The sequence below is a fragment of the Rhinolophus sinicus genome, linkage group LG05, assembly GCF_036562045.2.
Source record: "Rhinolophus sinicus isolate RSC01 linkage group LG05, ASM3656204v1, whole genome shotgun sequence".
Lineage (NCBI taxonomy): Eukaryota > Metazoa > Chordata > Mammalia > Chiroptera > Rhinolophidae > Rhinolophus > Rhinolophus sinicus.
The window spans coordinates 113,497,698-113,512,955 of NC_133755.1; the positions used below are offsets into that span (position 1 = coordinate 113,497,698).

At 40.4% G+C, this 15,258-nt stretch overlaps 1 protein-coding gene across 1 annotated transcript in view; it reads right to left on the reverse strand.

Annotated features, from left to right (window-relative positions):
* IMPG1 (interphotoreceptor matrix proteoglycan 1) overlaps nt 1-15,258 on the reverse strand; it is a 91,360-nt gene that overhangs the window by 5,661 nt on the left and 70,441 nt on the right. Inside the window, exons 14-15 of the mRNA XM_019729700.2 lie at nt 7,039-7,238; nt 780-859 (exon numbers count right to left, since the gene is read on the reverse strand). Coding sequence (XP_019585259.2) covers nt 780-859; nt 7,039-7,238 — 280 coding nt within the window. The remainder of the gene's footprint in view (nt 1-779; nt 860-7,038; nt 7,239-15,258) is intronic.

Below are 15,258 nucleotides of genomic sequence, written 5' to 3' on the forward strand. Positions count from 1 at the left end.
CAGCTCAGCGGCAGCTCAGCGGCAGCTCAGCGGCAGCTCAGCGGCAGCTCAGCGGCAGCTCAGCGGCAGCTCAGCGGCAGCTCAGCGGCAGCTCAGCGGCAGCTCAGCTCAAGGTGCCGTGTTCAATTTTAGTTGCAGGGGGCGCTGCCCACCATCCCTTGCGGGACTCGAGGGATTGAACTGGCAACCTTGTGGTTGAGAGCCCACTGGCCCATGTGGGAATCGAACCGGCAGCCTTCAGAGTTAGGAGCATGGAGCTCTAACCGCCTGAGCCACCGGACCGGCCCCCAACTTAGGAATTTTTGAAGTTACTCTTCACAAATTATTTCTTCTACATATTTTTCTACATATTTTTGCTTTAGCCAATTATTTGAAATCAAAGAAGATATTTTATAAGAATATACATAAAATGATTCTGTTCCAGGAATGTAAATTATCATGAAAATTTCAACCTTGTTGAAGGACATTTGATAAATCACATGTATATTTTTATAAGAATATTATATTAACCTTAAGGATATTATAAAATACTTGGATTGTTTCTGTTATTGTATTGTTTTGTCTACACATTTCAATTAATGCCAGTCATCTGTATTTACCCCTCTTACACCAGGAAATGCCTCCCCCCGCCCCGCCAACCCCTTAAAATACTAAATTAAAAAGCCTGGCTAGTAAAGGAAAAGTGCTTTTACTTATCTCTATTTAAAACAAGAGTCAGGCCCAGAAATGTTTTAAATTTCCTTCAAAATTCAGTACTTAAAACCAACATATGAAAGTATGAGTTTACCTTGTTATTTTGCTGATGTTGGAACTTTTTAACACTACGTTTGTATGCTTGCCTTTTAGAGTGATTTAGTGACTTACAAAAGAAAGCAAAAACATGATCTTCTTTCCTGGGCTTATCAACATTAACAGCAACTACAACTTTCTACTGTTTTGGTTTTAAAATTATTATGACAAGTGAGAATGGATAAGGCATTTTTGCAGGTGACTTTGTTAGAGTTGGAGGAACTATGTTTTCTGCATCTCCCTTCAGTTTTGCCTTCCAGTTGGCTTACTGTTTCTTAGGCCGTGGTCTCGGAAGGATCAAACAAAGCTCATATGAAAGATGAGTGATAAGTTCGTTGTGGGGACAGAGCCAGGAGTGCAGTTTCCAGGCTCTCGCCCTCACGTGGAAAGGTGCTGGCTCAGGTAGTAAATGGCCATCAACTGTGATTGGATGGCCATCAGCTGTGGCTAGTTGGCTGTCAGCTGTAATCAGTGAGCCATTGGCCACTAATATAACTGCCGTGGCTACGCTAGCAGAAAAAGGGGGCTAACAAGAAGATGGTGGCTGAGCTAGCAAGAGCAGATTGCAGTTAGCATGGCAGATTGCAGCTAACAAGTGAGGTTGGTTGGCAGAGAAAGAGTGGACGGCAGGTTGCGGATCGTGTCGCTCCTGCTTCCTGTGTCTCCAACCCAGCTGCCAGCAAGAATATAATGGTATGACTCCCCTATCTATGGCTCCATGGGTGTTCCTTTTTGGCCTCACCATGTCCTGTGTTCTTATGTGGGGAGCAGGACCAGAGACCCCGGATGGCACCCTGCATGACATTCGTCATGCAAGAAGTGGAATTAATTTCAAGTCAAGTTCTGAGTTGTGGTTACTAAAACACAACTCTGTAATAACATTTTGTTCATGCAATTTAAAAATACAAATTATTTTAAAACTTGATGTATATAATTCCAGACTTATCTATATACATATTATATGATTTTTGATGACAGTGTATACACATTTTGCATCTTGCTTTTTCCCTCTTTACATTATAAAATGGGTATCATTTTTAGGGGTACTTTCGGATATATGCTCCCTTATCAGTAAACTGTTTTCTTTCTCACAACATTCTGTCTATTACAATTTCAGGGAAAGGGTGGAGGTGGGTATAGGACGAGGGAACATTTTATCTTGGCCCAGTGCCTGAGGGGAAGAGGCAGAAGAGAGAGGAGAGAGCGTTTCAGAAGGTTGAGGAACAAGTTCCTTGTTCCTCCTACCACAAGCTAAGGCAGTGTTTTTGGTTTCTGCTTGTCCTAGTTGGGCGATTTAGGGGCTCTGAGAATACCAGGGTACAGGGAGACTCCTGTGGTTAGAACCAAAAGATCACAGGTGAGGGGAATACAGGAATAAAAACTTCCCAAAGGACCTGGGGAGATAAAGAGAGTCCCCCGCACTCCCGTACATGCAGATACCACCTTGGAGAAGAGAAGAAGGGAAGGGGAAAGGATCTTTCAGTCTGGATATATATGTCAAGAAAACTGAGTTGCCTGAACTGGATTATACTAAATTAAACTCCAACCCCTTTCTCCTGGCTCCCACCTCCCCAATACAGTGGATAAAGGGCTCAAAGTGGAAGTGAGGAACAGCTACTAGAGGTAAAAATGGATCTTTTCCCCCTCATCTAAGATGTAGCATGTAAGTAAACCTGTGATCTTACTGTAGTTAAAACAAGTACTTCCCATATTATTAAGACCTCCTCAGAAGTGTCACTTTGTATCATCATTTACTTAATCTAGCCCCTATATTTGAAAACAATTTTCATTATTATAAATAATGTCATAGAGAACAAATTAAGTCTATTAAATTCAAGGACAAAGTGAAAATTTTTAGATCTGAAGAGGAAAAGTAAAATAATTTACTCTGCTAGCTATAGATTTTTATTTTCTCTGTGTAATGATAATTGTGATTAATAAAATTAAAAATCATTAAGCCAAAGCAGAGAACTTTGAAATGGAAAATTTGTTTACTCTTGGGAGAATTTTGCCAAGTTCCTAGTACAACTGAATCTATGTAGAGAATATCTGAAATTGAGTGAAATGAAAAATATATGGACTATGTTCATAAATACTGAATGGAGGAAAAGAATAGGAGGAAAAATAAAAGTGAAAATATAACAAATGCCAATGAGTTAGCAGTAGAATGACAAAGAACTGAACCAACTGAAAATGCTCATTGTGTGTCAATGGACTCATCTTCTCAGTAAGGCACTTTCCCTCAATACGGTTTTCCCATCTCTTTCTTCACTTTCAGGTAGAGTAACAGAAATGCAGCTGACTTTATAATTCTTTAGAGAATGCTGCTTTCAAAGTTACAACATTGAGTATCCTCAACTGATTTGCTTTTGAGTTTAGGTTTTAGTGCCAGGTAGGGAATCTTAGTTTTTATATCCTTATTTTTTACAGGGCTGCCCTTTGTTTATAATTATCAAATAGCTCCAATAATGCTAGCAGCTGAGAGTTTACACTGAGGAGCATCTGATTCATTCCTTACATAAACTTGTGACTTTATTTCTATTATCCCTATTATGAACGTGAGAAATTTGAGACTTAAAGCGGAGGAAATGTTGCTCAAGTTCACTAATTAGGGGTAGAGCTCGAATTTGAACTTGGGTCTACCGTAACTTTAAAGCCTCTAATCTTAATCATTGTCTTAATATATGGTTGGTTAGGTGTTAATTTGTCACCTGATCCTCACAGAAGTAAATTTTCAGCGTCACATAAATGATGGCATCTTGTGAGGAACAGAAATAACCGGTGGGAGGGGGAGCAGGTGGCGAGGGATCCAGGCCCAACTCAGCACCACTGTGCTCAGGTTTCTTCTCCACTGAGAGTCCTGAAGCAGCTCATGGGGGTGATGGGGTTTGTCCTAATGCTGAGGACATCAGGGTTTAACATTTGCCGTTTAGAAAGGAATCTTTAATCAAGGAGTTGGAAAGGGCAGACTTGAGGTGGTGTGGGGATATTTCTTTTCTCCCCAAAAGAAGTTGAGTATCTTTCTCTCCCTCTGTCTTTCCTTCTTTCCCATCTTCCTTCCTCCTCTTTTCCTCCCTTCTTATCTATTCCCTAGCATCTAACACAGTGACTGCACATGGGTACTCAAAAGTGATTGTTGAATTGGTGTAAGGAGCATCTTATTCCTGTGTATTTGAGTACTGGAAGTCCGTATTAGCCCCCCACGGCAGGCACGGCGGGGAGCAGAGCCCCGCAAACTGTCATAAGATCTGTTCATTTCCTGATCATCCTGTGCCTTGCTCTAGTGTTCTCACTTATGACAAACTAGCATTAAAGTGATATTAACCAATGTCACTGCAATAAATCTGATAAAATTAAAAAGTGGTATTTCTTAAGAAAGACGGATTTTTAAAATTACAAATTGTACAGCCATCTGAAATAGCAAATAGGGCTGATTAAAATAAAAACAATAGATTGTTCTTCATAAAAGCCACATGCAATCCCATTCTCCTTACTTATTTTACTAGGACCTTGCTTGTTTACCCTTTCTCCCTCCCCTCCCCCTTTTCTTTTAAATTACATAAGTGATACATGAACATACTCTCATTATTAATAAACTTGGACCCCATTTCCACTCTTTTCCACTGTTAACTGGAAAGATAGATTGAGTGTACCTTTTATTCCATGTAGTTGCTATGTTTTTACTTACATATTTGATTGAGCCATACAAAATTGCCAATATTTGATGATTTGTTAGTGATAAAATAGCAATGACATGTGGTTGAACCTAATATAGTTAAAAGTATATGATGCTGTGCATATTTTTATACAGCTATCTTAGTGCACAAGTGCACTACTTTTGTAGGAATAATTGTTTAAAAGTAGAGTATCTGAGTCATATTAAGAGTTTTATAGATAGTAATAAATATTTCTTGAGAAAAAGTATTTCCAGTTTATACACCCACCAGCAGTACTTGCTAGAACTAGTTTTCTCTGACGTTATTGACCTTCCTTCTTTTGCTAAACTCATGAGCAATAAAATGTATCTCCTTATTGTCTTTGATTTCCATGATCACAGTGAGATTGAGCATCTTTTCCTATGTTTTATTGGTCATTTGGATTTCTTCTCTGAATTGCACCTCTGTATTTTCTTTGCTCATTTTAGTATTAGTATGTGTATCTTATTGATGTGTATGAACTCTTTTTATTATGGATGTTCATCTTTTAAAGATATGACTAGGTTGTAAATATTTTTCTCCTACCTTGCTATTTATCTGTTAATTTTATTTATGGTACTTTTTCCCCTATGGAAATCCTCTTCTTAATGCCTTCTGGGATTGGTGTCTTAATTTGGAAAGGTTTCTTTTTTTTTAGCCCAAGATTATAGAAATATTGTAAAAAATATTTTTTTCTCATACTTTCGTAGTTTTGCTTTTAGGTTTGACTCAGTTCTTCGGTAGAGAATTGACTTGAGCATAGTAAGAAACTAATTTTATCTTTTTCTGAATGGAAGGCCAATTGTACTCTAACCATTAGTGACCAGTCCATACTTTCCCTACTGACTTGAAATGATTGTTAAAATAAATTCTCTAATATATAAGGGTCTATTTAGGGCTTATGTTTGTTCTATTTACCTATTGTCAATCTCTGTGTCTATCTAAATATTATTTTATGTATTGCTATCTTACAGATCAACCTTCCTATCCTTGTGCTTCCAGATTTTCTTTCGTACATTTTCATTTCCAGAGGAACTTTAGAACCAGAATATCAAATTCCATAAAGACTCTTGTTAGGATTTTAATTGGGATTAACTTGGAGAAAATTGATAGTGTCATCATAATCCTCACTTACCTGAAGGGATACTCTGTGCTTTATGTTCATTGTAAAGATGTTTTATAAACATAATTTCATGTACCCCTTGTAGTAGTCCAGCAAGTGGGTTTTGTTAGTCTCATTATCCAATGACGAAATTGAGGTTTAGAGGAGTTAAGGAATTTGTCCAAGGCCACCTGATTAGTAAATTGTTAAGCCAAAAATTTAATCACACTTTGTCTGATTCTAGAATACTGTTTCTTAACCACTATTGGGTAGTTTTCTTTAAAGTGTTAATACATTAAAGGAAGAGGGTATGTTTCATCAAGAAAAAGACTAAATCTCTCTTGTTTCTTGTTGATTGAATGTGGAAGCAGATTGCAACACATCCCCTGATGGGAAGATAGGGACTGTGGTCACTAGAATCAGTAAGAGGACAGTAAAAATACCGAAACAAAACAGGATGATCTAACGAAGACATGGTCTGAAGTGAACAACACTGAGGAGATGTTCAGGTGTGTGTGACTGGAAGCTCATGACCAGGAAAGGCAGGACAGGCTCAGGCAGAAGTCTTGTCTACAGTGTGGATCTTATTTGGGTGTCACAGGATGTGTGGAAAAATTAGGAACCTTTGTCTTCCTTGTGTGTTCATAGGGCAACCTATACTCTAAAGTCTGGTTTGTGAATAGAAGATCAATTATATCTCACCTTTTCTTCCTCCTAAAGTGCTTCTCTTAACCTTTGTGTTGGAAATAAAAGATTGATGAAATATAGCATAGCACATCTATAGGATGGGCTACTATGTAATCATTAACTATGATGCTACAGAAAATATTTAGTGACATGGAATGTTCTACATCAAAAAGCTGACTACAAAACAAAAAACCTGGGTGATTCCATTTTGCTTTAGAAAATTCTATATGAAGATTCTACATAAACATGTACGCCAAAAGATAATAGCAGTTCATGCCATGAATTGCACATGACTTTTGTCTTCTTCTTCATAATATTCTATATTTTCCAGTTTTCTTATGATGAAAGCTATTGTGTTTGCAGACAGGGAAAAAAAACAAGTAACACACACACACACACACACACACACACACACACCACCAACTAAAGTAGACCATGTGGTATTCTTTCTTAAAGCTAACACAGCCTCTTTTTTCTTCATTTATTGGCCTTAATTAAATATTATAGAAAGGCTTAGAGAGGTGGACTCCAAGGGTGGTCCTTGGACCAGCAGAATCAGCTTTACCTGTGTCCTACCCAGGTCTACAGCATTAGAGCAGAGCCTAGCAGGGTCGAGCCATGTGTGTTTTGACAAGTCCTCCTCTGGGAGATTCTGATGCTCACTGAAGTTTGAGAACCATGGGTACTGTAGGAATTCATTCTAATTCTAATTCATTCTAATTATGAGTAACAAATTCTTGGGTCTATAAAGTTAGTGTGCTTGACGTACCTGCACGGAGCTCCCTTTCCCTGGATGACCTTACCTTCCTCTCCAGGAGCACAGGGGCCCAGCTTCCAGTGGGCCAGGTGCTCCTGGCTTTCATACCCTGGTCTGCAGTGACACTCTGCTTCCTCAGTCCACTCATTCTTTACACACTGGGCAAATTCACCACAGGCCAGGAATTTGCAGGGATCTGCTTGATCAGCTGGAAGACATGGGGCAAGATTTTAATGAATGCATGGGTGCCTAAGCAATAGAACTGGCAGACGTCAAAGGCAAGAGACCAAATATATTTGCTATCACCCCATTTTGGAGTGGGTTGTACAGTAGTGCTAGCAGACTGGAGTGAAAAGAGAATCACACATTTCTGTATCTTGGAAAAATGAGTTTATAGAGACAGGTGATAACATATTTAGCTCCAAGTGTGATTATAACTAACTTTGTTGTGCATGAGCATCATCTAGAGGCCTTGTTAAAACGCAGATTCCTGGCCCCATCCTCAGAGTTTCTGATGCAAGCGCTTGGGATGGGGACCAAAAATTTGTATTTCTAAGGAGGTCCTTAAACGATGCTGATGCATCTGATCTGGCGAGCATGTTTTGATAACCACTGCGTTAGAGAATTAAGATTTTTTTGTCTGCTATTTTTTAAGGTGAGTATTTTTTTGCAGAGATGAGCTGTAAACATATATATTTAAGATCAGATGTACCTCATAAAACAGTAGTCATTTATATGGGCAGTTTTGAGAACTCAGGATGATTTTCTTATTAAAAAATATCTTTTTTTTAAGTCACTTGCTGATCCGTAAGGCCCTAATGTTAGAGATTCTTTCTTTTGGATTAACTGTTTTTCCTGTATTAAAATTCAAATAGACCTCTAATTGGTTCTTTTTTTTTTTTTTTTTGGTCATTAATTATTCTCTTTTACTATGTTCTTAATTGTGTAGGATTATCTGAAATTCTTTGTAAAGTGGATTATAAATCAAGAGAATCTCAGACTAGTTAGCTCTGGGAGGCCTGTGGCTCCTGCCAGTCTTTCGTCTTTGTAAAGCCCAGCACACTGACGTCTCAGGCAGAAAAGTGAGTGGCCTGAGTCCTCCCATGCTGATGACAGAACCACAACAGGCCTGTGGTCCTGAGACCACTGCTCTTTCTGCCGTGGGAGGGTTTGCTGTTGAATCACATCAGCCATTTTTCTTTCAGATTATTCTGTCAAAGAGCACCTATTATGTGCAAAGAACTAGGGGACAGGAAGCCGTGTATAAGGCCATTCTTCCAGGAAACCTAGGGGAAGGTACAGAATACTCCTACACAAGAAGCCCAGTACCTTATCTGGCATAAGGGCCCTAAATACGAGCTGTAAATGTTAGTTAGAGAAGAGATCACCATGGAGAGGATTGTTTGAATTGAGTAAAGTGAGTTGCATTTGTATGTGCAAAGACTGAAAGAGACATTCCAACTGGATCCAGCAGCATGGGCAGAGGCACAGAGGTAGGAAATCACAGGTGTGAAGATGGAGCCGGGTTGGGGGTAGGAGGGAAGCCCAGTTTAGAGGGAGCAGAGACTAGCAGACAGAAGGAGGAGAAATAAAACTGGACAGGTCTGTTAAGGCCAAGCTCTGCTCGGTCTTGAAAGCTGTCCTAAGGAATTTGGACTTTACAGGCAATGGGAGCCACAGTGGGTTTTTGGGTGAGGGAGGGGTATGACAGAATTGTGCTTTAGAAGATATGGAAATAGAATTTTCAGAATTAGGATAATTTCAGGGATAATGTGGTCCAATATTTCCCAAGTGGGAATATTTTCAGGGCTCTAATTCAGCAGGACTTAATAAATTTTATACTGAAAAGAAATGTGGTAGCTAAGTAAGTAAAAAAAAAAAAAATGCAGGGTGATATAAATATAACAGGTTTCTCTCTCTTTCCTTTGTTCTCTTTCTCCCTGTCCCTCCAACCTTACCTCCTTGTCTTTTTACTTTTAAACCTCTTAGGGTCATTAATAAGCTAATATCTATTGTGACTGTTCAATCAGAGAACTTAGCTGCTTTGCCAAATTTACTGACCAGAGAAGCTCTGTGAATCGGTTGTTGGGGGGCATTTTGTGCGGTGAGAATTCCAAAGAGCCGCTGTCTAATGACCTGATCCAGCGCCTCCTTGTGGTGGAAGAAGCGAGAGTGCGGGGGCTGAGTGAGACCAGTAGGCAAGAACAGGCCCTTGAAAACATTTTTTGGGGTTTCCCGGTATGGTAGGCCTGTTAAAAGTCTATGTGAAGTTGTATTTCTCTGCAAGTTGAGATTCCCTTATGGACAGCCGGCCCGGCTAATGTGAACTGGCTTTTCTTGACTCAGTTCGTAAAGCTGGCCATGTTACGGAATCTTTGTCACTATTTGGGAAATAGCTCATATTTGCCTTGATAATCCAGGTAATTGATGCCCAGGGTCTGGTTCAATAAATCACAGCTGTCAGAAAATTTGCGCTCAGGACTTTAGTCTCAAAAACAGAAGCCAGAAGGGAACAGTCAGAGGCTCCATTTCCCTCTCTGCAGTGGAGAAATATAGGTACATGGAAAGCTGACAATGCACGGATTATGCCCTTTTGAAGAGTGATATGAAATGTGTGATAAATAATATGAGTTTCCCATTCCAAAAAGGTTTCTGTTCACTCTAATTTCCTTCAGCCTAGCCAGGCATGGTCTAAGCACCAGTAAAGCGAAACAGAACACAATAAGGCAACATTGCAAAAAGGACTTTATCCAAATTTGGGGGCCCTGAACCAGGTATATTTGAAGAACCAATGTACCTATTTTATCAATTATTTGCTCTTCTCATGTTATTTATGTATTCAGGACCAGTCTACAGATAAGGAGACTTCAAATCACCCAGATTAGTTTTTGGTTGCTGTGTACCCTTCCTGGTAATTAAGACAACATTCATTCATTCGTTCATTTAACGAATAACAACTTGGCCTTCAAAATCTTTAGCGCTGAAAATTTCAGACTAACTAATGGCTTCAGAGTTTTATTTTATCCTTAAGTAAGATTTTACATTTCTGATAAAATTTTAGAGCCAGAACATGTTTTATAGACCTTCTTGACTAATTTGCTCACTTTGCAGATGAGGAAGCTCAGTGAAGCTGAGTGTTGCCAAGATCATGCCTGTTTGTGCCCACGTCCTCTGTCACCCCATCCCCTTGTGGTCTGTGTGAGGAAAAGTTCCAGGGAAGGAAAGAACCCCAAGGAGGAGCTGTTGGACCATGGCCTATAAAGGTAATTGGATTTAATTAGAATCATAACAGAAGAGACCATATTTGCAACAGTTTGTGAAGCAACTCATGCTGCTTCCACTCTGATACCTTAAAAATATTTTCCTTAGGTATGTTGATGACCCTCTTTACTTACATATCGTTCTTTGAGGGCCACCTATAACTTTGGGCTTCAGGCAAAGACTGAGAACTGGACGTGAGCTGATTCTGGGGCGAAAGCACCATGGAAGAAAAGAGAATGACTTTGTGATGAATGAAATTTTATCTAGTAGAAATTTCTTAAGGAAGCTTTCCCTACGTTATCATCATTTTCTTCTTTGTCATATTCTAAAGACATTTCTCCTTAGAATGATAGACACATTCACACTAGGCCATACAAGTATTTGCCTCTTCTTTAACACATCCCCAGGGATTTGCACAAATCAAATTAGTCTGAACTTCCACTCTTTGCTCTTGGTTTGGTCAATATGTAGCAACAACCTCAAATGCTCTGTTCTGAACAGAGTCTGTAGCTTAGAAAGAGGAAGGACAAGAAAACTTGAGATCAATAGTCAGTAAGGAGGAAAACAATTCGGTGCCAACAGAAAAACATTTTCAAATCATAATCAAGTTGTGTGTGGATTTGAGGAGGTGAAGTCCTCATGACTGATGTATAGACTAATTGGTCTATAATTGCCTTAATTCCTGGATTTGCTTTAATACCTTTTAAACAGATTATTTTTATAGTGGGTGCTATAGAAAGCTTTCTCCATTAGCCTGTACCACACTCATGATACACTCGGAACTAGTATGCTTAGGGGAACCCTCTGGGCTTACGATAATTGCTTGCTGGCAAAATCATAAATTAGGCACAGTAAGAGATTAACAACAAAACTAATAATAAACTAGAACAACAATATACTGTAATAAAAGTTATGTGAATGTTGACTTTATCTAATGGGCAGGGAACATATATAGCATGGATACACGGGATGATTCACATCCTAGGAGGGATGGAGTGGGATGGCTTGAGATTTCATTATGCTATCAGAAAGATGTATAATTTAAAACATGAATTTGTTATTTCTAGAATTTTCCATTTAATATTTTCGGACCTCAGTTAAACATGGGTAACTGAAACCACAGAAAGAGAAACCGTGGATAAGGGGGTACTACTATATAAATAGGGAGCTCACATTTATTGAAGGCCATTTTATGTTTGGTAGTGTACTGGACATTTTAAAAAATTCTTCATTAATATTCACAAGAACCTTCTAAAGTAGATATCACTGACCTCATTTTCATAGATGAGAAAATTAAAGTCCATTGTAGCTAGTAAGTATGACCCAAAATTAACATCTGTATATCTGTTTACAATGTTTGGCTTTTGACATCATTCTAGTGTTTTTCAAATATGGGCTTTCCAGGAGACACCTTAGGTTTCCCAAGGGCTAACAGAGGATGAAGACAGTGAGTGGGAAGCCCTGCCACTCCCAGCATCTCCACTCTCATTGGTTTGCATAGCAGACTTCCACTAATGCTTTCCTTTGAACAAAGGCTCTCCCCACTAAATAAAAGCTCAAAACCACTGTCTGCTACCACTCCTTCATGAGGCAGAATGTTTCCTTGTAGAAGGTACAGTCTGACACTACAGTAGCTCCACATTTGTTTCTGTTGTTCAAGTGTGACATCAATAGACATGGCTTAAAGTAAATGAGCTGCCATGTGGCACTTGGGAATATTTGTATCAGTCTGAGATTTTCAATGTAAGCATATTTTCCGTATCCGTTTCTCCCTTGGATTTGCTTATATAGTGTCTTTTGTATGCATTCCAAAGAGCGTTCCCAATTGGCTGACTGTTTCTCAGTTCTCCATCATGTGATCACACAACATTCAAATGAATGTCCTCTGCCAGCAGGGAACACTTTGAGACATTTTACAGTTAGAGTTAAAAAGATTATGGTCCTGATCATCAAGAAGTTTATAAATTCACAGATCTCACAGGTCCCTGATGGGCTACGACTGTCTTTTTCAAATCTCCTGTTTCTGGTCCCAAGTGCACTTATGCTTGTCAGGCCTGTAAATAGGCTCTCCCTCTCTTCCCGGTCTCTGAGGTCCTCAGGTCTGCATTTCACCAACTCCAGTTCCTTTCCCCCCACTCCTCCTTCACTTGACCACATCCTTGGGGCTGTGTATTGATTGCTTTTCTGCCCTATTCTTTATTATTTCATTGTCATTCTTTATCATCTCATCATCCCCTTTCCTTGTGCTGTCTCAACACTCATGTGTTGCCCAGGAAGTGAACCATCTCCTTTGACTGGGCAGGTTCCAGCTCAGTTGGCCTGTAACTCTGGCTTCACCTGGGCTGCCTTGAGCTGAGTGCCTTTTAGGTCTTTTGGGACATTTTTTTTTTTTTCCCCATTTCAATACGATGAAACCTAATGTTCACTAGATGGCGCTCAATAGCAAAAGAAGTAGGAATAGACTCAGAGGATGAAATTTAAGAGCTCGAACTGATTTCTGTCTCCTTAAAAATCACCGTGCGGTGCATTGGTGAAGAAAAGCGAGGTCTGGAAGGAATTAGCGCAGTGGCAGAAGCTGCTCCAGGGGACCGTTGATAGAGCCATTATTACTGCGTGATTACCGCGGCAGATCGGGCCTGGCTGGTCGGGGGGAATATGCTGGTATCTCCTGGATCTTTTCCCGTTTCAAAAAGGCAGAGTTAGGGCTCTGGAGTTCTGTGGCAGGTGGACCCGCTGCCCCTAGTGCCCAGCGTGATGAAGCCTCATGCCAGAATGGACCTAATAGATTTCCCAGGAGTCAGAGCAAGGTGCACCTGCCAAGCGCACCTGCCTACTACGTGTGTGTGTGTGTGTGTGTGTGTGTGTGTGTGTGTGTGTGTGTGGAGGGGAGAGCAGCCGCCTCGCCCTCCCCTCGCCCACTTACAGCCAAAGCTTTTCGGCCCCAGTTTTGTCGGTGGGGAGAAGGGGAATGGTCATTCCTTTGCCTGGGCATCAGAGAATGACCAACCAACACATCCCAATCAATGGTCGTCTTCAGCTCTCAGGGCACGGGGCCTTACTTAGCCCTCCATACTTTTAGGGGCTCACCAACAGGTTTTAAATGCTTTAAAGTCAGAAGAAAAAATAATGTAATCCAAACTGGATTATATTAGTCTCTATGCCAACGTAGTCATAAAATATAATTTTTAATATTTTTATTAGTTAATATATTAATGAAGGCAAATGAGCCTAGAGCCCAGGGTATCCTAAGGTGGCCCTGGTAGTCTGTTTCCTTCTCAAGGTGTCAATATCACTTTAATACAGTGCTTGGGGCCAAGTGCTTAGTAATTTGAATAAATATGGCCCTCTACTGAGGGTTCATCTGAGATGTGCTGCAGAGACCTTGCCTTCCACAGAGGCCCATCGGGCTTGTTTTCCCAAATCCTGAGCACATTCTGAGATTTGGCTGCACCTGCAGAGGGGGTGAACCAGCTCATCCCTGCTGTCAAAGCTGAAGCTTCCAGGAAAGCGCCCTATGAAGGAAGGACTAGTTCCCAGAAATTGTCAGTGGCCTTGGCAATGTAGGTTAGCATCTTTAGGTCTCATTTTCCCTTTCTATAAAATGGGGTCTTTAAACCAGTTGATCACTAATGTCCCTCCAGCTCAAATATAAATCTCCCATTTGAGGTGTTATACCAACGCGAACAGCAGGAGAGTTAGCTGGACATGCTGGCACACACCTCCAGAACTGTCGATGCCATACAGCGATTAAAAGAACTTTAAAAAAAAAATCTATATTTAAGTTAATGTTTCATTGTTTTATGTTATTTATTATTGGCCAAAATGTTTTGTGTATGGCTTATTGCTGAAGGGTAGGATTAGAGTGAGAATAATTATTCAATGATAAATAGCACATGGCATACATGGCACCATGCATATGGTTGGAGTTAATACACATTTGTGGAATTGAATAAGTTATGAATGGGAGTTCTTTCCGGTTTAAAGGGGCATGCAATGTGCGAAAATTTGGGTTTCATTTCAATTTCATTGTTAAGAACCACCACCACAAACTGTTTACAGTAGGCTCTTGGTAACTCTTTCTTACATGAGTGGGTGTGTGAATGACCATACACATCTTGCCCTGGATGGGAGGTGGAAGAAGTATCTCTGCTCTCAGTCATTATTTGTATCTGCCAAACTGAGGTGTTTGGGTGCATTAGTGTTAGGGCCTGAGTGTCCCAGGATAAGCCATTGGAGGGAGAACTCCGAAAGAAAGGGCTGTGGGGGTGGCCCTGCAGCTGGATGGAGGCCCCAGTTTGTGTTAAAGGGTTGGAGGAAGGGCCCTAGCAACGTCTTAATGAGACAGGTTAGTGGGCATGTTGATAGGCAGACAGGAAAGTCCTTGGTAACAAACAAAGACAGCCATGTCCTGAAACTTCAGGTTCTGAAACAACTCCTTCACTCCAGGACAAAATGTAACAGTGCCTTGAGGTTAATAAATTATCTCATAAATCCCTTTTGGCCTGACAAACGGAGCAGATCTGATAGGTAGGAATGGGTTATTTTGCTAATACCTTCAGGATGGGCTAACAGAACAAACCTGGTAGATGAATTCCATTAGAAGGTGCCAGCTCCCTTTCCCCAATCAGGCAAGGGAAGGTATAAAAGTAAGAGCTTTTGCCTCAGTCAGGGGGCACACCATTTGGGAACCCCCTCCCGCTTGGGAGCTGCATTTCTTTGCTTTTTAATAAACTATCCTCTTTTACAACTCCTCGCCTCTCCTTGGTCGGTGCTTCCATTCTTTGGTTTCGCGAGACATGATCCCGGCTCTCACTTACTCACGGGAAAAATCCCCTACATCATTAAGAAAGCTCCATAAGGTGGTTCTGATGTGGGATGACAAGTTGAAACTCTGGAGAGTGGTGAAAGGTATCTGGCAGTACAACTGGTATTGGGGTTCCCTACTGGAAATAGGCATTAACAGTAGA